The sequence below is a fragment of the Anolis sagrei genome, chromosome 1, assembly GCF_037176765.1.
Source record: "Anolis sagrei isolate rAnoSag1 chromosome 1, rAnoSag1.mat, whole genome shotgun sequence".
NCBI classification, from domain to species: domain Eukaryota; kingdom Metazoa; phylum Chordata; class Lepidosauria; order Squamata; family Dactyloidae; genus Anolis; species Anolis sagrei.
The window spans coordinates 8,209,021-8,233,333 of NC_090021.1; the positions used below are offsets into that span (position 1 = coordinate 8,209,021).

A 24,313-nucleotide genomic window follows, 5' to 3' on the forward strand; every position below is an offset into this window, starting at 1 on the left:
AGAGAGTCAGCATTAGGGACTCTTGTCTATCTATTCTTTTATCTTAGATGTATTACCTGAAGCAATAAAAGTACGTTTTTCTTTTTTTTAACCTTACCAGAGCATCCCACATATTTTTGCTTCTTTTCTTACCATAAACTCATATATAGTCCACTGTGCTGTTGATACCAAATATTCCTACAGTTGTTGCTTCTTCTCAGAGTGATTTACTTGGTTCTATAGACAAATGATTGTCTTCTCTCATTTTTCCAGGGGCGACATTAAGCATGAGGCCGGCCCCCATCCCAGTGGAGGAACCAGAATGGAGGCAGACGCCTCCCCCAGTCACAGCTACCACGGGGACCTTCCGCTTACGGCGGGGCAGCCGGTTCACCTGGCGAAAGGAGTGCCTGGCCGTCATGGAAAGGTGCGTGGCTGAGTCAAGGGCATGGCCAATCCAGACTGAGAGACATTACTCTAAGGTTGACATCCAACATTAAAGGGTACAAGTCACATGGGAGGATCTGCAGGGATCTTTAACACCTAGCTGCTTTTTATTTGATCCTGGGGCTCTTATTAATAAACCAACAAACATTTCTAGAGTTGGGGAAGTAACAGCAGTTTAAAAAGTCTAGAGTGCCTTAAAGTCTCACCTGTTGAATTTCACATCTTTAATGTGACCAATTAATATATTTTAGTAGAGACTACATCAATGCTTCTGATTTTTTTTTCATGTCAGTAGCAACTTGAGAAACTGCAAGTCGCTTCTGGTGTGAGAGAATTGGTTGTCTGCAAGGACGTTTCCCAGGGGATGTTTGATGTTTCACCATCCTGTGGGAGGCTTCTTTCATGTCCTTGCATGAGAAGCAGGAGCTGACAGATGGGAACTCACCCTGCTCCTTGGATTCGATCCACCGACTTTTCGATCAGCAGTTCTGCCAGCCCAAGAGTTTAACCCATTGCACCTCTGTAGGCTCCTAATGCTTCTGATAAACTGGGTTGATGTCGACTATACTTTATGCCAAATACAACTTATAAGGATTGGTTTCTGGAAGGCCGAAGTTGTTGACAAGTGTCTTCTCTGGTGGTGTGTGTGTTTATACCAGGCTGGATCCGTTCACATGTGACACTCCCTTGATTATAGGATTGCCACTCCCAGTGTCCCTAGCCAATGGTGAGGCAGGGTGGCAGTTGTATCGGGAGGGCCCTGTGTCCAAACTAAGCTGTGTTTGGGGGAAACCTAATTCTCCAAGGCCACCCATATATCTGTCAGACCCATTAGGATCCTTCTTCCACCCCCAGCTGGGATCTGTAGGTCACTACAATGGCTTTCTGATCACCTGGTTACATTTGTCCTGTAACAGATATCTCTTATATTCCTACAATCATCTTGTGCGATTATCCTGCTTCTTGGCAGTGGGGTGGGCTGGATGGCCGACGAGGTCTCTTCCAACTCCATGATTCTATGTCTTCTTCCTTCTGCTGGATGAGTGCTGCCTGCTTAAGAATCAGTAGCCATTTATAATTCAATTCTCCTCCCTCTGCGTGCTTTGGAATTCCTCCCAGCGCATATTATTGGCTGTTTGGTGTTCTTTTTTCTGGTAGCATAGATTCAGAAACTTGCTCTCTTCCATCTCTCTTTCTCCCTCCCTTAACCAAATTTTGCTTGGAATATTTATGACCCAAAGGTTAAAGAGAAGCAGCAGCAGCACCACTGAGTGAACATCTATATTTAAGCTGCAGCCAGGGTGTGGTCTAGAGAACTGCAGTGCGAGGACAGCCCGGCTTTGCTTCTGCAACAACAGCAGGCATTTCTACCTTCTCTTGACCTGCAGGACCAACCCTTCCTTTACCTACTCCCTCTTTCAAAACACATCACCTGTGTTCTACTCTTTGGAATAAGGCTTGATTGTTGAAAGGAAGAACGTTTAATGTGGTTTTGCACAATGCTTCGAATGTAGGCTGAAATCGGAAGTAATTATTTATTCATTCCCATTTCTGGCCTGCCCCATTCCAGACGAATCTCAGTAAAGTATTAGATAAACCCAATACTTTACTGAATCTTCAAACCCAAAGGGACCACAAGAGACAGCTAGTCCAATGCCATGCAGGAATACACAATGGAAACATATCTAAGATTCCCACTAATCTCTGTCTGAAAACCTCCAAAGATGGAAATTCTGCCACGTTTCAAGGCAATCTCTTCTACTGTTGAACAGTTCTTATATTCAAGAAATTACTATAATGTCTTAGCATAATCTCTTTTCTTGTCTTTTCTATTTATCGGAGCAGCAGAAGACAAGTTTGGTCCATCTTCTGCATCTGTTCCAATGGGGTCCTGGAACAAATCCAGCAGATACCAAGGGCCCACTATAGATACTGTATATACTCGAGTATAAGCCTAGTTTTTCAGCCATTTTTTTCGGCTGAAAAAATCCCACTCAGCTTATACACGAGTCAAAGTTAGTTATTATTTTACTCTATTATTATTATTATTATTATTATTATTATTATTATTATTTATTATTTTACTCTATTATTACTGCTATTATTACATTTCCATTGTTTCACTCTATTATTATTATTTTTATTACATCTTTTATTTAACTCTGTTATTGGAAGAATACGTAAGCACTAAGCACATTTACATTGAAGAAGATTAGAATAATGGTTTAATCAAAGTTGGAACGTCTTAACTTAAATTACAGTTTTATGTAGGTATTCCAAAACATTGACCCTATGGATACCTCAATTAATGTAATTTTATTGTTATCTATTTTTATTTTGAATATGCCAGTAGCTGCTGCATTTCTCACCCTCGGCTTATATTCGAGTTGATACGTTTTTCCAGTTTTTTGTGTTAAATTAGGTGCCACAGCTTATATTCGGGTCGGCTTATACTCAAGTATATATGGTATTTAATAGGGAGGGTGCCTTTGAACCCATATCTTGCTTGGGGAGTCCCACAAGTGATGTTGCTCTTTCTGTTTTTGACTTTTGCAAAGTTATCATGGATTTGATTCAAAATGTTATGTCTAGGATTCTCTAGGTCAGGCTTGTGCAACCTGCAGTCTTCCAGATGTTTTGGCCTCTAACTCCCAGAAGCCCCAGCCAACTTGTTTAACAGTCAGGAATTCTGGGAGTTGGAGGCCCAAACTGCTGCATCTAGAAAAGCAGGCTGTCCAAACCAGTGCTGGAGACTTTACTTTACTTACTTAGGCGATCCCTCGTTGGACGAGTAAGATGGTCTTCCATTATGCGTTTCTTTGAGGGTTCGTAGGTGGCTGTGGAGCCCTCTTCTTGATCTGCATCTTCTCCCACAGTGAGGGCATTGGTTTCCAGGTGGAAGGCGGTCCCGGTCGGGGTTGGCTTGACATGCCTTCCTCCTGGCACGTTTCTCTCTTTCACCCTCCACTCGTGCCTCCTCGAATTCTGTAGCACTGCTGGTCACAGCTGACCTCCAGCTGGAGTGCTCAAGGGCCAGGGCTTCCCAGTTCTCAGTGTCTATGCCAGAGATTTTAAGGTTGGCTTTGAAACGTCTGTAGACAGTCCCGTTTCACAGGCATATAGCAGGGTTGGGATGACAATAGCTTTGTAGACAAGCACCTTGGTATCCCTACGGATGTCTCGGTCCTCAAACACTCTCTGCTTCAGAAAGAGGAAAGTATGAAGCTGGAGACTACATCAGACTGTTTCTTCTGTGTTTCTATCTTCAGAGAAGAACGGGAATAGGCAGATTCTGTTGGGAACGTTGGGTATGCAAGGTGATTGGTGATGTTTACCCCCTAATAAAATACCACCTGCTTCTCACATAAACATTTATGTATATATGTATATAGAGGGCTTGCCATGCACTTTCCTGCTGCTCTGCTCATGTTGAGCCCTAATGGCACAGATTCCACCGAGCCGGCAGTATTTTTCAGCCCGATGGCATTGTCAAAATGGAACCGCCTCAAGGATATTTCAATCTTCTTGCCATCCCTGCGCATTCGCACCCAGCTCACATATTCCAGCCACTTTTCATTTTAATCCTTTACTGTCGCCCAGCACAAAGGGGATCGTTTGACTCCCTCCCTGATCAGCCATCGCCGTGCTGACGGGTGCCTTTTGTCTAGAAAGCACAATTGCATCTGCCGGAGGTTTATCCCCATCCCTTTGCAATCATTCACTCTGTTCTTCCTTTTTCTCTCCCCGCCTATCTATCCCTGTGCCTAAGTGCTTCAAAGCAGTTCTGAGCTCAACAGAGTCAAAGAGTTGTGCATCAAAAGGTTTTGGAACAAGGCGCTTTTTCTGTTGTTGTAGGAGCCACCTACCTGTAACCTGTGCCCCTCCTTCCTTCCTTCCCATTCATAGCACTGCATTGAGGTGTTGGAGGTGGTATGGTCAGTGCTGTAATGTTAATAAACAGTATGGTGTCTCTGAGGGATGTGAAAGGTCAGCTTGGTGGAGAAAAACTGCATATGGATACGCAAGAGATCAATGGTAGTTTTTCCTCAGCAATGGATCAGTGGTGATATTCTCACTACTAGGTTGCTGATAAACAGCACACTTTTTTGCAAGGTATGGGAGAGGTTGGTTTGTCTAAAGAAAAAATGAACGAGTAAATCAAGGAGTCAATGCCAATGCAATTCCTAGCCTGCATCAATAGGAGTATAGTGTCTAGATTGAGGGAGGTCATGATCCTTGGCATTGGTCAGGTCTTACCTGGGTTCAGTTCTGGGAGGATAATCACTAGCTGAAGTGTATGCAGTAGAGAGCAATGGTCTGGAAGCCAAGAATCCCTATGAAGAAAGGCTAAAGGAGTAGACTATGTTTACGTTAGTGGAGAGAAGTTTAAATAAAGGGTGATATGATAGCCATGTTTACATTTTTGAAAGGTGGTCACATTGAAGATGGCACAGGATCAAGAGATTAGGATGCATGAGGCAATGGATTCAGATTGCAGGAAGAGATTTCACCTAAATTTCAGGAAGAATTTCCTGACAGAATTGTTCAGTTGCAGAATAGGGTGCCTGGGAGTCCAGTGGAAGTTTTTAAACAGAGACTGGATGACCATCAATTGGCAATGCTGTGATTGTGTCTTCCTGTGTGGCGGGAAGTTACTGGATGGCCCTTGTAGTCTCTTCCAACTCTAGAATTCTGTGATTCTAAATAATGGGATTTTTTTATGTCTCTGGTCATAATTGTACTGTTGCTTAGTAGGCTGATGGGAAGCACTTTTCTGTAGGGACTGAATAGTTTGTTTATTGGAGTAATGCTTTGCATTGATACAGGGAGAACTAATTATGGGGTTTCCTTAGTATGAGAGACAGAGGCTGTTAGGTTCAGGTAAATAACTTTTGACCTGCTGGACCTGCATATCTTAAAATTTATTTATTAGTTTGTTTACAGTACTTATATACTGCTCTTCTCACCCCGAAGGGACTTAGGGCAGATCACAGAACACATATACGGCAAACATTCAATGCCTATTATACAATGATAAGACAGACAACAGATAGAGGTATATTTAGCCTGTTCCTCATCATTCAGCATCCTTTGGAGGCTGTGCTCAATTCCGCTCCATCTCCTTGCTGAAGAGCTTTCTTTTTTTGTAAACTTTTCTCCGAAATACCTCTCTGCTTAATGTGATTCCTATTCATCTACTCACATTGCTGTTTTCGATCACTAAGTAGGTGGGGAGCTGGGCTGAAGGTCAGAAGATCACCCTGACTTGGCTTCGAACTGTCACCCTTTCAATTGGCAAGATTTACTGCAGCTGGTGACTAACCTGCTGTGCTAAAGCCAGCCCAAATCTCAAATTCATCCCGTTTTTTTCATTAATTTGTGGTTCACTAATTTTTAAAAGCTGTACAAATACTCTACTCCAAATATATATTTGATTCATAATATATTTTAGTACAGTACTTCTCATATATTTTGCAGGGTTGCAATATTGCTGTCCTTCAATGAGCAACTACAGTCAACCCTTCCCTTTTGTGGGTTTAACTTTTGCGGATTTGATTATTCCTACACTTGATGAATATGTTCTGTCTTGGAATCTATAGTTTGCAATCATGGCTTTAAGTGGATTTGCAAATCATGGTTTATACCACCTCAATTAGTTTTGACATTGGGGAATTACATAACCCTAGTTAATTCTGAAACCGACTGTTGATGCCAATTAAAGGGTAGGTATGTATGTATGAGCTCTTTTTTCATTGCCCATGTTTTGAAAATTGGGACATTATGTCTTTACATCCAAGGAAGTGCACAAAACTAAGGTGGGAACTACTCTTTCTTCTGAAAATAGCAAATCTATACCATCCATATCTTCAAGGGCAGTGATATTTGTTTCCCCACAAGCCAGAGTTTCTGATAACTCTGCGGTTTGTTTGTTTTTAGCATGGAGAAGAGAGGCTGGATCTCTAAAAATGATGTGTTCTTTTCTGCAGCTATTTCAATGAGAATCAATACCCTGATGAGGCCAAGAGGGAAGAAATTGCAAATGCCTGTAATGCAGTGATACAAAAGCCAGGTATGGAAACCGATGGTGGCGGGGCTGGATTTAAAAGGGCCCCGTGGCTGTAGCAAATTGTTGTTGCCCTTTAATTATTAGTTCATTGCTTATGTCAGAGGTGGTCTGGAAGCAAGAAAGCAGCGGGTATACTTAGAAACAAATGGGAAACACTCTGAAATGAATGTCAGAGCCTAATTTTTGCTCTGGAAAGTGTCCTGATTCATTGAGAGTTTCAGCTGTTTTACTTTGGATATTTTATGTTGGATTCATGACATGGCAGTGACAGAGAAATCAAGTATATGGAATGCAAAAAAGAGTCCTACCTGCGTCTTGGAGGAGGATTTTTTAAAAAGGAAACATAACATGTGAAATGACTTACTAAGGTCAAAAAACTATGATATCAATTTAAATCGGGTCTGACAAAGAGCCCGTGGCTCCCAAGTTGTTCCCAAGGTTTCTGATTAACACGTTGTTTTTTTTAATATATCCCATCCTTTCATGGGATGCCAAATGAGGAATGCAAAAGGGTCCAGACCAGGCATGGGCAAACTTGGACCCTCCAGGTGTTTTGGACTTCAGGCACTTTCCTTTCCCCCCTTAGCCGCTTGAGCGGAAACGAAAGAAAGGAAGGGGCCTGAGGCTGTTAGGAATGGTGGGAGCTGAAGTCCAAAACACTTGGAGGGCCCAAGTTTGCATATGCCTAGTCCAGACTATCTGAAATAACTTATCTTAGTTGTAAGATTTAGGGATGCTTTCTCTTGGTTTCACTTGTGTCACAGGCACATAGAATGAAGATATAGAGGAGGGCCTTTTTGGTTCCTACTTCCAGACTGTGAATTTATTTATTTATTTGCAGTATTTATATTCCACCCTTATTTATATATATTATTTCATATATTTATATCCCGCCCTTCTCCCCACAAGGGGGACTCTGTGGCCTCACATAAGCATCAGAGGATGCTAACAGCATAAATATCATAAAAATTACAATTCACAATAAAATCATTTTAAAACATTGTACAAAATCATCAGTAAAATTTAACCATAATTTAATAGATTAACGTGCCAGTAAAACCAAGCCGAGGCGGGGGAAACCATGTCTCAAAATCCAAATTTCCTTTTCCTATTGCCACTGGCCTTTAATCGAACGCCTGGCCCCAGAGCCAGGTCTTCAGTAGTCTTCTAAAGGACAGGAGGGAGGTGGCCAGCCTGATGTCCTTAGGGAGAGAGTTCCACAGACAAGAGGGCCACTGCAGAGAAGGCCCTGTCTCTCGTCCCCACCAACCGCATTTGCGAGAGTGGTGGGATCGAGGGCAGGGCCTCTCCTGACGATCTTAAGCTTCGTGATGGTTCATAGCAGGACATACGTTCGGACAGGTAATCTGGGCCAGAACCGTTCAGGACTTTAAAGGTTAAAACCAGCACTTTGAATTGTGCCCGGAAGCTAATTGGCAGCCAGTGGAGCTGGCGCAACAAAGGAGTGGTATGCTCCCTGTACGCAGCTCAAGTTAACAACCTTGCCGCTGACCGCTGGACTAATTAGAGCTTCCGAGAAGTTTTCAAAGATGGCCCCACATAGAGAGCGTTGCAGTAGTCTATTCGGGATGTAACAAGAGCATAGACCACTGTGGCCAAGTCAGACTTCCCAAGGAACGGGCGCAGCTGGTGCACAAGCTTTAATTGTGCAAAAGCTCTCCTGGCCACTGCCAAGACCTGGGGTTCCAGGCTCAGCGATGAGTCCAGGATCACTCCCAAACTGCGAACCTGTGTCTTCAGGGGGAGTGTAACCCCGTCTAACACAGGCTGTAACCCTATATTCTCACCCCGCAGGGGACTCAGGGTGGATTACAATGCACATATACATGGCAAACATTCAGTGCAATAGACATACAACATCTATAGACAGACACAGGGCTAATTTAACATTCCAGCTTTCCAGCTTCATGAGGGTATGCTCGATTCCGGCCACAGGGGGAGCTGTCACTTCACTGTCCACTTGTGACACTGAGTCCTTGATGGAGTACTTCCTCATTCTTACATATGATGCTGGAAGGTTTTATGGTGTCATAAATTAGTTAAATTATCCTCCCCGCATAAAGTGGTACCTAAATTTCCTATTTGACAGATGCAACTGTCTTTTGGGCTGCATAGGTCAACAGCAAGCAGACAATTAATGGTCAGAAGCTTACTCTGACTCGGGCTGGCTTCAAACTCATGACCTCTCAGTCAGTAGTGATTTAATGCAGCTGGCTACTAACTAGCTGCACCACAGCCTGGTCTTCCTCAAACATGAGCCTTGGTTGGCTCCTCTATGCTTTTTTCTCCAACAGGCAAGGGGCTTTTTATTTAGAGAGGACTTCTGCTGTTAACTGGTTATGGCAGAAGTGTTTTTTTAATGGTATATGCTATATTTTTATGTTCTTTACTATGCTTTGGACGTGCGCTGAACAGTTCGATATTCATGTTTTAGCGGGACTGTTATTTAATGGCTTTAAAACTTCTCTATTGACAGATTTTCTAGCTGTACTTTGTTCTAAGGCAACCCAGGTCCCATCCTGGGAGAAAGGTGGAATGTAAATTGAGTGAATAAATAAAATGTTGGATTAGAAAATGCCTTTGGTCTGACCCAGAGCTGGGAAGTAATGAGCTATACGTTAGCTAGCTACCTGTAATTGATTGCTTTTCCGAATGCTGGAAGCATAAGGAATTTGCATTTCAGAAGTTATAAAACAAGTAGGAATATAGTCGTTTTATTTTTTCGACTTAACAGCCACAGACCACCCTTTTAAAGGGACTAAAAGTAATCTATATAAATAAAAATGTAATGTTTGTTTGTGGGGTTAACATAACTCAAAGACCACTGGACAAATTGACACAAAATTTGGACTATATCCCTAACAGACCAACGAGTGACCATCACTCATAAAAACACTGAAAAACATAGTGGAAGAAACGTAAAAAGCCATATATATATATATATATATATATATATATATATATATATATATCTCAACGCATGTGCAAAACCACATACATACACATATACACAAATATATATACACACACATATATAGACACACAAAACACATATACACAGACTGGGCCACAGCAATGTATGGCGAGGGATGGCTAGTGGCGAATAATGAGCTATACCTGGTCACTATGTAACATGATTTTTGTTCCTGGGTTATAAATGTCATTTCCTAATTGGTTCTATCACAAAACATGGAAAAAGTTTATTAAACTGTCAAAACTTTGTTTTATGCGGGACATGCTGCTATAGCACATTTTGCTATAGTTTTTCAATGAATGTTTCATCGAGTCTCAACCAATTGAACATAGTTTGTGTCAGCCACAAAAAGGGAGTTTCTTGAGTATAGCAACTACTTTCAAAGGAAGGAACGCACAATTAAACAGGAAATAACACTTTGTGTTGTTGAAGGCTTTCATGGCTGGAATCACTGGATTGTTGTAGGTTCTTCAGGCTATATGGCCATGTTTTAGAAGCACTCTCTCCTGACGTTTCACCCACATCTATGGCAGGCATCCTCAGAGGTTCTGAGATCTGATGGATACTAGGCAAGTGGGGTTTATATATCTGTGGAATGTCCAGGATGGGAGAAAGAACTCTTGTCTGCTTGAGGCAAGTGTGAATGTTGCAATTGGACACCTTGATTAGCATTGAATGGCCTTGGAGCTTCAAAGCCTGGCTGCTTCCTGCCTGGGGGAATCCTTTGTTGGGAGGTGTTAACTGGCCCTGATTGTTTCCTGTTTGGAATTCCCTTGTTTTCTGAGTGTTGTTCTTTATTTACTCTCCTGATTTTGGAGTCTTTTAATACTGGTAGCCAGATTTCATTCATTTGCATGGTTTCCTCCTTTCTGTTGAAACTGTCCACATGCTTGTGGATTTCAGTGGCTTCTCTGTGTAATGTATTGTCGAAGGCTTTCATGGCTGGAAGGTTCCTGGTGAGAGGTTCTTGTGGGTTTTTTTGGGCTATAGGGCCATGTTCTAGAGGCATTTCTCCTGATGTTTCGCCTGCATCTATGGCAAGCATCCTCAGAGGTAGTGAGGTCTGATGGAATTAGGACAATGGGTTTATATATCTGTGGAATGGCTGGGGTGGGGCAAAGAGCTCTTCTCTGCTGGAGCTAGGTGTGAATGTTTCAACTAACCACCTTCATTAGCATTTGAAGGGCTGGCTGAGCCTGGGAAAATCTTTTGTTGAGAGGTGTTAAGATGTGCCTGGTTGTTTCCTCTCTGCTGTTTTGCTGTTGTAATTTTAGAGTTTTTTTAATACTGGTAGCCAGATTTTGTTCATTTTCATGGTCTCTTCCTTTCTGTTGAAATTGTCCACATGCTTGTGGATTTCAGTGGCTTCTCTGTGTAGTCTGACATGGTGGTTGTTGGTGTGGTCCAGCATTTCTGTGTTCTCAAATAATATGCTGTGTCCAGGCTGGTTCATCAGGTGCTCTGCTATGGCTGACTTCTCTGGCTGAAGTAGTCTGCAGTGCCTTTCATGTTCCTTGATTCGTGTTTGGGCAATGCTGCGTTTAGTGTTCACTATGTAGACTTGTCCACAGCTGCATGGTATATGGTAGACTCCTGCAGAGGTGAGAGGATCCCTCTTGTCCTTTGCTGAACGTAGCATTTGTTGGATTTTCTTGGTGGGTTTGTAGATTGTTTTTATGTTGTGTTTCCTCATCAGCTTCCCTATGCGGTCAGTGGTTCCCTTGATGTATGGCCGGAACACTTTTCCTCTGGGTGGAGTTTGACATGATGGCTGTAGTGCTAATCAAGGTGGCCAATTGCAACATTCACACTTGCCTCCAACAGACAAGAGTTCTTTCTCCCACCCTGAACATTATTCCACAGAAAGATAAACCTCACTTGCCTAGTTTCCAACAGACCTCACAACCTCTGAGGATGCCTGCCATAGATGTGGGCGAAACGTCAGGAAATAATACTTCTGGAACATGACCAGGCAGCCCGGAAAACTCGCAGCAACCCATAATAATAATAACAATAACAACAACAATAACAACAACAACACTTTTAACCCAGGAACAGATTTATTTTCAAATTTATAATAAGCCACATCGGTTGATTCCTTTTGGAGACACAAAAAAGTGTATTTTCACCTGATGTGTTGGTCTGTTTGTTTGTTTTCCCCAGGGAAGAAGCTGTCAGACTTGGAGCGGGTAACCTCCCTCAAAGTGTACAACTGGTTTGCCAACAGGAGGAAGGAGATCAAGCGGCGAGCCAATATCGGTAAAGTTTCAGACAGCCCTTTGTTGCTGAGGAAGGGTTGAATGAGAACTACTTCTCTTAATGGGGACGGGATGGATGACAACAGGGTTTTAAGGGCTTTTTCCAAACAGATGTCTTCTCTTCTTAACTTGTGCTACTCAATCATACCAAGGGAGGTCTTAGAAAAAGTCTCCAGAACCCCCCTGTTATGCTAGCTGAGTTATGGTTGTTTCAGAGTCTGTCATTCCATTTGTTTTAGAAATGAATAAATAATAAAAACACATACACAAGTATATATTCCCCTGAAATTTGGGCTCAAAAATCAGGGACCCCCCTAGCTGTGATTATCACTGCAAGCTTGACCAATGTGATGTTTTGCTGCCAAGTCCTGAAGTTGGCCCAAATCATATCATAGAATCAAAGAATTGGAAGAGGGCCATCCAGTCCAACCCCATTCTGCCAAGAAGCAGGAATATTGCATTCAAATCACCCCTGACAGATGGCCATCCAGCCTCTGTTTAGAAGCTTCCAAAGAAGCCTCCAAAGGAGCCTCCACCACACTCCGGGGCAGAGAGTTCCACTACTGAACAGATCTTTGTTCCTGTGATCTTTGCCATCTCATTACACTCACTTCACATTGTAGTAAACTACTTTGTACATAGCTGTTCGATAGAGCAAAATAGTATATTAGATGATAAAATTTCCCTCAATGAGCATCCTCATCCATATCATCCTTACCATCCTCCTCCTTTATTTATGTTGCTCTTTACAGGGTTTGCAGCATTTCAGACACTGTAAAAGCAAAGCAACGTGAACCGAACTGGAGTGGCAACCTCTAGACCTTCCAGATATGGTTGAACCGCAACTCCCGATAGTTGCAACTAGCATTAGCAGTGGTTGCTAATAATGGGAGTTGTAATTAAACATCTGTGAGCATGATGCTTCCATTCCATTTTTGAGTATGTACAGGAGAGAAGCCTTGAATACAAAAATATACAAGGGGTGTATCTTATGTAAACAGTTGTGTGATTGATTCCAGTGTTAATTTACATATGGTTTTGAGTTTTTCCCTAAATGAGCATGAATATAATGGTGTTAATTGCATCAGTTGCCCCAAATGTTCCTCACCAATTTTCCCCCCAGTAAAGCTCCTAGAAACCCCAATATTTCCAAAAAAATATCCCAAAAGCTTTGCTTGAAATTCTGTTCTTCCTGCTGAAATCTCTGTTGTGCAAGACTTTCCTAAAGTATTTTGTTTTTAGATGAGTTATACCATGAAAGTGCCAGATCCCATCAGATATTAGAAGCTAAACAGGGTCAGCTGTAGTTAGTACTTGGAAAGAAGACAGCAAGGAAATGCCGGGTGCAGTAGGGCTAATTTTTCGGAGGAAGGCAATGACAAAGCACCAATGAATACATAGAAATAAATCCTATAGTTGGGCACCTTAACCAGAGTCAATTTTGAAGGTGCATAGCAACAACAACTTAATATTTCTTTTTTATTGACGTACGAAGATGTGACTCATTGATGAATGCAGTAGTGCTTGGTAAGGGAGAAGAAGGCAATAGGAAAAAATGAGGAGAGTGACTCAACTGATGAAGCTATGGGTGCCAAGACTGTTGATAATAGGTTAACTTATAGGTCTCATTGCTGGGAGCCCATGAGTTGATGTTGATTTGATTTTTTTTTTGTTGTGACTTGAGAAACTGCAAGTTGCTTCTGTTGTGAGAGAATTGGCCGTCTGCAAGGACGTTGCCCAGGGGACGCCCAGATGATTTTGATGTTGATTTGATGGCAATCCACAACAACGCACATGGAGAATGGTTAGAACATCGATTTTAGAAATACAGAGAGCCAGTGTGGTGTACTGGTTTGAGTCTATGGCTCTGGAGACCAGGGTTGGTCGTGGAAACTCACTAGTTGAGTTTGGGTGAGTTACACACTCTCTGGGGTTGAGAGGAGAGTGAAAATCAATGAATGAATGCATGATGATGCAGGAAGGATGGGGCTTATATGACCTGTGGTGCCTCAAGATCATTTTTGTGGCCCTGTTTTTCTTTGAAAAATTGAGGATTTGTGCCAAAAAAAGGAACATCTCCCCCTCCCCCCAAATGTTTGAACAAAATAAATAAATAGATGCACATCCAATAGATAGATAGATAGATAGATAGATAGATAGATAGATAGATAGATAGGCCAGATGCAGTAGAGAGCATCTGTTGACTTTGAAAGGTAGCAGGAACTCACTTGACATGGAACTCAATAGGCTCCCAGGCCAAGAACTCACTAGGTTCCATAGACAAGCACACACCTTTAGCCTCAGAAAACCCCATGATAGGTTCATCTTAGGGTCGAAAACAGCCTGAAGGCACACAACAACATGCTTCTATATATTATTTGCTGAGAAGAGCATGAGATAGAAGGTTCACCTGTCCTCATGTTTTACTGGTAGGCAACATGTCTCTACTGACTTTTTGGCTTGCGGTGGCCAGAATTCTCTCTGACGTGGCCAATAAGTTTTCTAAGCTTTGCAGCTGACATTCCAAGCAAATAAGCCATTACTTCAGGTGACAGAACTTTTTTAGGAGATTCGAATGTGTATGTGTGGCCAGAGACGTGTGCCCAGGTTGCCTTGGAACACTAGAGAAAATAAGAAGCCCTGGTTTTCTTGCAGCTAGATGTAATGTGAATTGTATTTATTATTTATTTATTTAAAGCATTTATATTCCGCCCTTCTCACCCCGAAGGGGACTCAGGGCGCAGCACAACATATAAACGACAAACATTCAATGCCGAAACATATTAGACCATACACATACAAAAGCATTAAAATCACTTATCTTGAAGTTAAAATCCTCTAGTTAAAACTGCCTCAACAACCATATCGAATTTGGTTGGCATACTAAGGGTTCCTATCGCTGCCTCATTGCAGTCCCAAAGGCTCGGTCCCACAGCCACGTTTTTATCATCTTTGTAAAAGACTAGTGGGAGAGGGCTGACCTGATTTCATTAGGAAGGAAGTTCCATAGCTGAGGGGCAATTACTGAGAAGTCCCTGTCTCTCGTTCCCGCTAAACGCGCCTGTGATGGTGGTGGGACCGAGAGCAGGGCCTCCCCAGAAGATATTAATCTCCGCGGTGGTTCATGGGGGGAGATGCATTCAGACAGGTAAATTGGACCAGGGCCATTTAGGGCTTTATAGGCTAAAGCCAGCACTTTGAATTGTGCCCGGTAGCAAACTGGCAGCCAGTGGAGCTGGTGTAACATGGGAGTTGTGTGCTCCCTGTATGCCACCCCAGTTATTAACCTGGCTGCCTCTCATTGGACTATTTGAAGCTTCCGAGCAGTCTTCAAAGGCAACCCCACGTAGAGTGTGTTGCAGTAGACCACCGTGGCCAAGTCATCTATCAAAAATGTTCTAGTGCAGGCACCTGAAACTGCAGACAAATCTCTTGGCCCAGCCTAGAAGTGGATGAGACATTATCCTTGAGCCACAAGCCAATGAGAGCAGTAATGAAGGGAATTCTCTCTCTAAGAATTTGCTAGGTCCTCCAGGAGACTTTATGATATTCTTCTGGAAGTTAACATAGTGTCAGATCAGAGAACCTATCAAACTTCTAGAGTAGACAGCTGTCTGGAGATTTGTGGGACCTGCAATGTAAAACTATGGGATTCTGGTACTGGAAATGAGCTAATTTACTGCTGTTTGGTCATATCCATGGTTTCAGGTTATTGCAGAACAGCAATAAATGTTTCCCCCAGGATTAATGGGCTCTTATTGTACTTTCTCCACCCCAGTCACTGCTTTGACGGATAAGATAGCTGTAGTGATGTCATATCTTTCTTGCCTTGGTCCTTAAGCCATGCTTCTGGTTCAGCCCTGAGATCTAACCCTGAGGTCATGAATTGAGCATGGGCTAACAGATGAACCAAGATCTCTGCTAAAAACTGATTTTGCTTCTGCATTTTTTCTTTTTTAAGAAATGGGCATTCATGCTCCTCCAACCAAATTAATTTTCCTCTTTTAACAGTGCAACAACACACACAAAAGGGTCTTGCACCATATTGAAATGAAGACGAAAATGGGACCTCACACCGGGTGCGTGTTTCTTGTAAGAACCATCAAACCAGAATTTAAAACAAAACCAGGCCTTATCCCACAAACATATGTACAGACAGAGAGAAAAAATAGACTTGCAAGCAGCTCATTGTGGCTTCAGTAAACAAGTCCATATTTTTGTATTCCTCTTGCTTCTTAAAGAAGGATCTTCTAAGTATGAAGTTTGTTTGGCTAGAAGTGGAGACACAGATGGAGGGAAAGTGGGTGCAGCATTTGGTGCCTGAAAAATTGCCACTTCCATTCAGAAGGAAAGTTTTTATCGTTTATGTCAACCAAGCCAACTCCTGCTGAAATTTCAGAAGCCAGAAATTCTGCATACAATTCTGAGTAGACAAGATCGTTGGCTTTTGTGTCCTGGAAAACCATCTATACAGTGAGAGATTGTGGGAATGTGTCCTGTAAATCCTGCAAACTTACACAGTACTTTTTCCTTTGCAGAATTAAATTTTTCTTGGTGCAGAATTTTCAACTTTTCTTTTTGAAAAATTGCAAAATAGAATGGAGTCCACACAGCACTGGTTGCTTCTTTGTGGTTCTTACAACAAATATCATTTTCCCGTTTGTGAGGGTTCCCATTTTTCATCTTCATCCTTATCGGTAACCCTGCAGCAGATAATTCAGGGATCCATTTGCTTTTTTCGAAGAAGCAGCAATCCTGGAGAGTCATGGGATAGATGTACAAAGTCCTGGAGGCCATTCCAACAGTGACGACGTAGACGGGAATGACTATTCAGAACAGGTAAGTATCTCGGCCCAGGTGGGTGGCCCTGGGCATGCAGTCCCACCTCTAGGCCACCGTCCTTCACGGATGGGAGGTATATCCAGATATGGAGGGGGGAATGTGGGGCGGAGGGTTGGGCAAACTTCCATGCTCTGAAATAACTTGCCTCTTATGTTGTCACTTATCGGAGGGGAGGCGGGAAAGCCTGGCTTCCCACTCCCCTCGGTCACCAGCCTTGACCCCCATGGCTTTATTGTCACACAACAGGACACTTGGCAAGTACGCAATGGGGAGGAGGAGGGACGATGTACAGAGGGAGGCAGAGAAGCAGAGAAGGTAGAAGAAGACAGGAGGATCAGCTCAAAACAAGCAAGTTGACTGCTTTGTTCACACAAAAGTTTGAAAAATTGCGGGGTTGTGGGGCGTTTGACTCTCCAGACTTGCACCAACCATGCCTTAGAGTGATCCCATGTCTGTTTATGCTGTCTGCCGCTATAACCTGAGCTGTGTGTATCCTCCAAAAACCCTGCCTTGTAATTTCACAAACCAAAACAACCTGAAAAGGTTGCTGGTCATTGTTTTAGAGCAGGGGTCCTCAAACTAAGGTCTGGGGGCCGGATACGGCCCTCCAAGGTCATTTACCCAGCCCTCACTCAGAGTCAACCTGAGTCTGAAAAGACTTGAAAGCACACAACAAGAACAACAATCCTATCTCATCAGCCAAAAGAAGGCCCACACTTCCCATTGAAATACTAATACGTTTATATTTGTTAAAATTGTTCTTCATCTTAATTATTGTATTATTTTTAAGTGTTTTTTGCACTACAAATAAGATATGTCCAGTGTGCATAGGAATTAATTCATATCTTTTTCAAATTATAATCCGGCCCTCCAACAGAGTGACCTGGCCCTCTGTATAAAAAGTTTGAGGACCTCTGTTTTAGAGCATGCAGGAAACTGAAATATATTTGAACACGGTTCGATAAAGCCTTGGAAGCCAGAGGGACTTGTGCAAAGTCAGATTTTTCCATTGATGTTCATTTGAATAGCTTGGGAGAAAACCAAGAATGCTGGAAAGTTTCTCTCCATCCTCAATTGAGCCACAATCCTTTCCGTGTCCTAAAACCTCACTCTTGCTCCCTCTTATCCCCCCCCCCCCCCAATTTTCATTCGCTGTATAGTTTTGATTCCCCAGCTGTCCATTTCCTCTTTGCCAAAGATTAGCTACTATTAATATTTTTGTGAAAGCATGGAACTTGGAAGCATAATAATGAATGCTAGAAGTGAGACGGAAGGGGTACAGATTGGCTTGAGGCTCCGAACGTACTCTGACCATGGAACAAGGAGTTCCCTCGCTGTGCAGACTTTTGAATGGCACTTTTGGCCTGGAACACACAGCCCTGATTATAGCCCAGAAATATACTAGTCTTTCTCCCTCTTCATTCTACCCAAATCCCCCCGGTGCAACGAATGCAAAGATGCATGCTCCTCTTTCCCTAAGAATGAATGCATTTATCATTGACTTAGTAAGTGTCCTGCCCGGACCTTCTGTGGAGTGACCAAATAATAATAAGTTTTGGCTAGTCTCAGCTACAAAGGATTTCTGGGCCTGATCCTGGGCAGATAGGCTTCTTCCTTTGAATACATGCACAATTGTTGTCTATATGCTTATATAAGTCTAGAAATTTTAGTCAAAAAATTCACTCACTTAATTCTTATTCCAAAAAGAAATCATCTCTGTGTAAAGTGGTGAAAGGCAAGAGCTTAGTCCATCCTGGGAGAACCTAAGTGACACCCACTAATTTTTCCACCGTGACACTACTTCTTGAATGTTTCGGTAGGAAAATTATGGTGTCAAGCAAAGGCCCTTGAGGCAACATTGGTGTTTTCCCCTCTCAGTGGATTGACTTAACTATTTATGAGTTGTGTCAAAATCTTTAATTTAGATTTCAACTTAAACATGAGGTTGGCTTATACACGAGTATATATCATATTCCAGGTTGTCATTTAATTGTGAATTTGATTTAATGTGTGGTGGGTTTCAGTTTTTAATATTTCAAGAAATGTATTCACTGTGAAAGAAGTTTCACAATTAAACTTGTCATTTCGGTGGGGGGCATGTCTCCTTTCTTTGGAGGCTTTCAAACAAATTCTGAACACTTCCTGTTTGTCTTTGCTGGTTGCTTCGGGGGGGGGGGGGGTCTACATCAGCAACATGTAGAACAGTGGTTCTCAACCTGTGGGTCCCCAGATGTTTTAGTCTTCCAACTCCCAGAAATCCTAACAAGTTGGTAAAGTGCCTGGGATTTCTGGGAGTTGTAGGCCAAAACCCCTGGGGACTCACAGGTTGAGAACCACTGATGTAGAACAAGTATGCAGCATTTGGACTGTGGCTGTGGAGAACAGAATTTGAATCCCCATTTGGTCATGAAGACCCATTGTGTGACCTTGGACAAGTCACAAATTTACGACCCCAGAAAACTCTGTGTTATGGTCACCTTAGGGTTGACATAACTCAGAAACAACCCAAAGGCACACAAGAACAGCATCCAGCTAGACTCTTAGTCATGTGTCTACGATGGTGGTGCTGTTTTCTGGATTATGGTTAGACAGGTTGCATGAGGTCTCCAAGGACCATTGGCAGAGTCTGTTCCGTCACTTTTTCTTACTGAGAAGGTGGGTTGGAATTGATCAGTTGTCCCCCAGTTTGAGTCCCTAGACCATATTGGAGACCTGCTGCAGAAGGCCATAGACAGCATGGCCAGTGGTCAGGGAGTCTGAATATTGTAGCTAGCATTGAGGGTTTGGTTCTCTCAGGAATTTCTAAGAATTGATCTGGTGCATTTGCCACTTCATACTTCTATCTTTGCTCCTGGTTTCTTATTAGACACCATGAATTGAAAACATTGCTTTCTGCCCCTATTTGTTTTCTTTGCTTCTGCACTTTTATTGCAGCATTGATGCATTTTAGATTTTTAACGGATTACTTTGTCTAGGAGGTCATATAAAGGGGAAACCGGAGGTGGCTGCTGGCATCAGGTTCCCATTAGGTTTAATAGAGTTGTCCATGGGGCAGGATTTTTTAAGAGTAGGGTTCATTATTTTGCCAATAAAAGAACATCCACTGAATGTTACCAACACTACAGTTAGATGAGTTCAATGCCACTTTAATGGCCATGGCCCCATCCTATAGAACTCTGAGATTGGTGACTTGATGAGATACTACAGTATTTCCTGGTCTGTTCCCTTGATCTACAATTTCTAAAACATCAAGACCTCCTGTATATTCAGTGGTATAATAAAATTGAATGCCTGGTACGTATAAAATGGTGAACACTTTGACACAGTCCAATTTACCAGTCCCAAACATTTATTTATTTATTTATTTACGGCATTTATATGCCGCCCTTATCACCCCGAAGGGGACTCAGAGCGGCTTACAAGTCATAAGTACATACAACATACTACATAATGCATAATGCATAACTAGGATAGTACTATTACATCATTCATAACACTAGTACTATATAATATTACATTATTGCTAGGGGAGGGGCGCTGATGTCACAGGGAACAAGATGGCAATGTCCTCCTGGCTCCCCTTCTTTATTCTGGCCCCAGAGTGGCCATTGATGGATGCCACTCTTTCTCTGACTTTGTAGCTGTCATACCCACTAGCTTTTTAAACATCTCTCCAGCTCAGGCAGTCACCTTTCACTTCCAACATCCCATTCTCTCACCTCCTCCCAAGAGATCCTTGCCTTATAACATATATACTGCACATTGCATACATAATCATGTATCAATTCAATTCGCCTATTGACTTAACAGCGGGCCTATGAATTCCATAGGGTTTTCTCAGGCAATGAATACTTAGAAGTGATTTGGGCCGTTCCTTCCTCTGAAATACAGCCTACAGCACCTGGGATTTGTTGGTGGTTTCCTCTCCAGGTATTAACCAGGTCTGACTTTGCTTAGCTTCCAAGATCAGATAGGATCTGGTGCCTTTGTAGAGTAGAGAATCATCATATAGAGTATAGAACCTACATATAGAACCATCCTTTATTTCAATTTGTCTAAAAAAGACAATAACATTCCCTCTCCCAAAGGTCCATGCCTTGTCAAATTAGCACACAAAGAGTATTGTATTGTATGCAAAGAGACTTAGGGATTAACTGAGAGAACAAAGTTGGTAGCATAAGCCTTTTGTAGACTTAAGTCTACTTCACCAGATTTGAGGGAGTAGATGTAGGATGCATCTATATTGTAGAATGCATATAGTTTGAGACTACTTTAACTACTAGGGCTCAGTGCTATAAAATCACGGGGGTTATAGGTTTTATGAGGTCTTTCCCCTTCTCCCCCAACTTCCATGATTACATAGCATTGAGACAAAGCAGTTAAATGTGTCATCAAACTATGAGGATTATCTGGAAAGTAAGGTATTATTTTAAATACAAAGAATGAATATATTTTAATAAAACTTATATAGATTGTAGCATAGGTAAAATGTTTTCTTTCTAGAAGTTTCCTCAATTTATTGAACAGATGATAGTCACTGGTTGCGAGATTGGGGTTGTGAGAGGGATGACTTAAAACAGTGGTTCTCAACCTGGGGTCTCCAGATGTTTTTGGCCTATAACTCCCAGAAATCCAAGTCAGTTTACCAGCTGTTAGGATATCTGGGAGTTGAAGGCCAAAAACATCTGGGGGCCCCAGGTTGAGAACCACTGGCTTAAAACAACACAACCAGGCCTGTAGCGAGGGGGTGGTTTTAGGGGTTCAAACCCCCCCTGAAATGTTTCAGATTTTTTTTAAAAAAACCTGGATTACTCATGAATTTTAACTGGTTAACCAAATCCCCATGCTAAGTCTATGAGATGCAAAAAATTAAGAGTCCCTCCAGAACTGTAAGCACTATCTCAAGCAAATATTGACAATTTATTCACACTGTCATTACTTGCAGCAATAGCCGATGTAGCGAAGCAACCAAGTTGAGTGGGGGGGGGGGGGGTTGGTGGTGTTGAATGCTCTCATTAAGGAGGCCAGACTTGGTGGAGGTGGTTGACAGGGGTGGAGCTGCAGGCTATTGAAGGTTGCTCTGCCCCCTGCTGTGCTCTTTGCTTCAGCGTGAGCTAGGAGGCAGGTTTCAACCCCCCCCCCCCCTGAAATTTTCAACCCTCCCCAAAAATTTCAAACCCCCCCCCCCCCCCGAAATTTTCAACCCCCCACCCCGAAATTGTCAACCCTCCCCGAAATTTTTTTCTGGCTACGGCCCTGAACACAACCAAATGAAGTCAACAACCCTTGTGTTGCATGAGCGGTGTGCGGATGTGCATTTTCATGAAGGAGACAGACTCCCGCCGTCAACATCCCACAACTTTTGTTTTGGACGGCTCTGTGAAGTTTTGTCACATACTGTCTTGACATTACATCCTGTCCATAGACGATTGCGATGCAGTAGCATTCATACCCTTAGCATTAAAGTTGTGTATTACAACGTGAATTTCACACTTTGAGGGAAACAGAATGAGGACTCTCATCTGTAAAGTTCACCGCAACGACAGTCGATGAGCTACTGCCGACTGGCACTGCTCGTTCACTTCCACTGGCTTCCCACTACATGGCAGAGATACCAACTTCCCCCCAAAAAATTCCCCCACGAGAGCTACGTGCCTTGTAACCTTACTTTCCAGATAACCCTCATACATTTATTCTACAATTTAGATGTGCATCTCTCTAGGAATCTCTAGGTCCACCAGTATAATTCAGTAGGTCTACTTCCAGAAGATGTCGACCGTAGGCTTGTGCTGGAAGACCTAGAGATTCTCAGAGAAATAAATTAAAAATAATAGAAATGTAATGTATTGTCAAAGGCTTTCATGGCTGGAATCACTGGGTTGTTGTAGGTTTTCGGGCTGTATGGCCATGTTCTAGAAGCCTCACAACCTTTGAGGATGCTTGCCATAGATGCAGGCGAAACGTCAGGAGAGAATGCTTCTAGAACATGGCCACACCGCCCGAAAAACCAACAACCCAGTAATAGAAATTTCTTTATTTGAGGTTTTCTACTTCCATTGGAGTCCTGTGCCCCTAAACTCAACAAATGTAGAAGGCTGATTGTAAATTGTGTAAAACAAAATTTAAAATTGCTGCTTTTATTACTTACTATTTTGTGCCTGGGTTCAGCAGATTTTCTTTGTGTTAATTATATATTGTGTTAATTATATTTTAACATCAAAGCTGTCTTAAGAGGGCTGGATGGTTCTTTGAGGCAGCTCACAAATATATCATTCAGCCCAGTTGCCTATGGCTGCTGTTCATCTACCCAACTATTCCTCATTTCCAAACAGCAGGTTGCCTTCACGTGCTCTTTACAAATGCCACTGGTGTTAGATCTCACTACAGTCAATTTAATGTTAATGTTAATGTCCAATTACATGCAGGTTCTGATCAGAGCTCAGAAAAGCTACTTTTAAAAACAATCAGTGGCAGCTCCTGTTCTAAATGCCCTCTCCAATAGATAATTGTTGTTAAACCGGGTATGGTTTTTTGAAGCAGCTCTTTATAGTCTCATTATTCAGAACTAAGCATAGAGGTCTTTCAAAACATTTTGTGTCTAGTGGGCCCTTGACATCCACTGGTTCCATGGATATGCTCTAGGTAAAGGTAAAGGTTTTCCCCCTGACATTAAATATAGTCGTGTCTGACTCTGGGGGTGGTGCGCATCTCCATTTCTAAGCTGAAGAGCTGGCGTTGTCCGTAGACACCTCCAAGGTCATGTGGCCAGCATGACTGTATGGAGCACCGTTACCTTCCCGCCGGAGCAGTACCTATTGATCTACTCACATTTGCATATTTTTGAACTGCTAGGTTGGCAGAAGCTAGGGCTCACAGTGGAAGCTCACGCCGCTCCCCAGATTTGAACCTGGAATTTTTGGTCAGCAAGTTCAGCAGCTCAGCACTTTAACCCACTGGGCCATTGGGGGCTCAATGGATGCTCTAGTCCCATTATATACAATGACATAGTAAAATAGGGCCCTTTATATAACTAGTGTCCTTTACAACACTCATTGTTCTCAGTCAGCATGTCTGTTTGCATCTTCATCTCCCTCCAAAGGATAATCATGGCACTGAAGAAATTTTGGGGTTTTTGCTCTCTCATTACAAACTCTGTGGGAATAAAGTAGGGTGGGAGTAAATGACTTGCCCAAGGCAACAAAGGACACATCTGTAGAGTTAATCTTCTACTGCCCATGACTCAATGGAATTGTGGGAGTTGTAGTTCAGTGAGACACTAACACTCTTTGGCAGAGAATGCTGAAGACCACGTAAAACTCCCAACTCCTATAGCATTGAACTCATAGAAGGTTGAGTAATATCAAACTCTATTAATTCTGTGGTGTAGACCAGGCATCCTCAGATTGCAGCCCTCCTGTTATGAACCCAAAGACGTTCCTGTTGTTTTTGCAGAGTGTTCAAGGAATAATAAGGTAGTTTAGATCAATGAGACACTTAGGAGACCAAATTTGGTTTTGACACTATTCATGTAACATTTCTTGAAATACAATCATCACAGAATCATATCAGAATCACATCAAGGAGAGCTCTCATGCACACACTTTGCTTCGCTTCCTGAACTGCAGCAACGGAGCGTCCACACTTCCTCAGAAAAGACTGATCATCTTCACCGGAGGAGGCCTGTGTGTGCGTGAGTATGAATGAATGTGTGTGTGCATGAGAGCA

General features: G+C 42.5%; 1 protein-coding gene across 11 annotated transcripts in view; it reads left to right on the plus strand.

Moving 5' to 3' along the window:
* HMBOX1 (homeobox containing 1) overlaps window positions 1-24,313 on the plus strand; it is a 141,304-nt gene that overhangs the window by 112,563 nt on the left and 4,428 nt on the right. For 4 of the 11 annotated variants that reach the window (XM_060754662.2, XM_060754665.2, XM_060754664.2 and 1 more), the window contains 5 exons: window positions 253-406; window positions 6,414-6,496; window positions 11,652-11,747; window positions 16,491-16,585; window positions 16,835-16,936. In XM_060754662.2, coding sequence (XP_060610645.2) covers window positions 253-406; window positions 6,414-6,496; window positions 11,652-11,747; window positions 16,491-16,585; window positions 16,835-16,936 — 530 coding nt within the window. The other 7 variants (XM_060754666.2, XM_060754667.2, XM_060754671.2 and 4 more) reach the window with 7 other exon arrangements.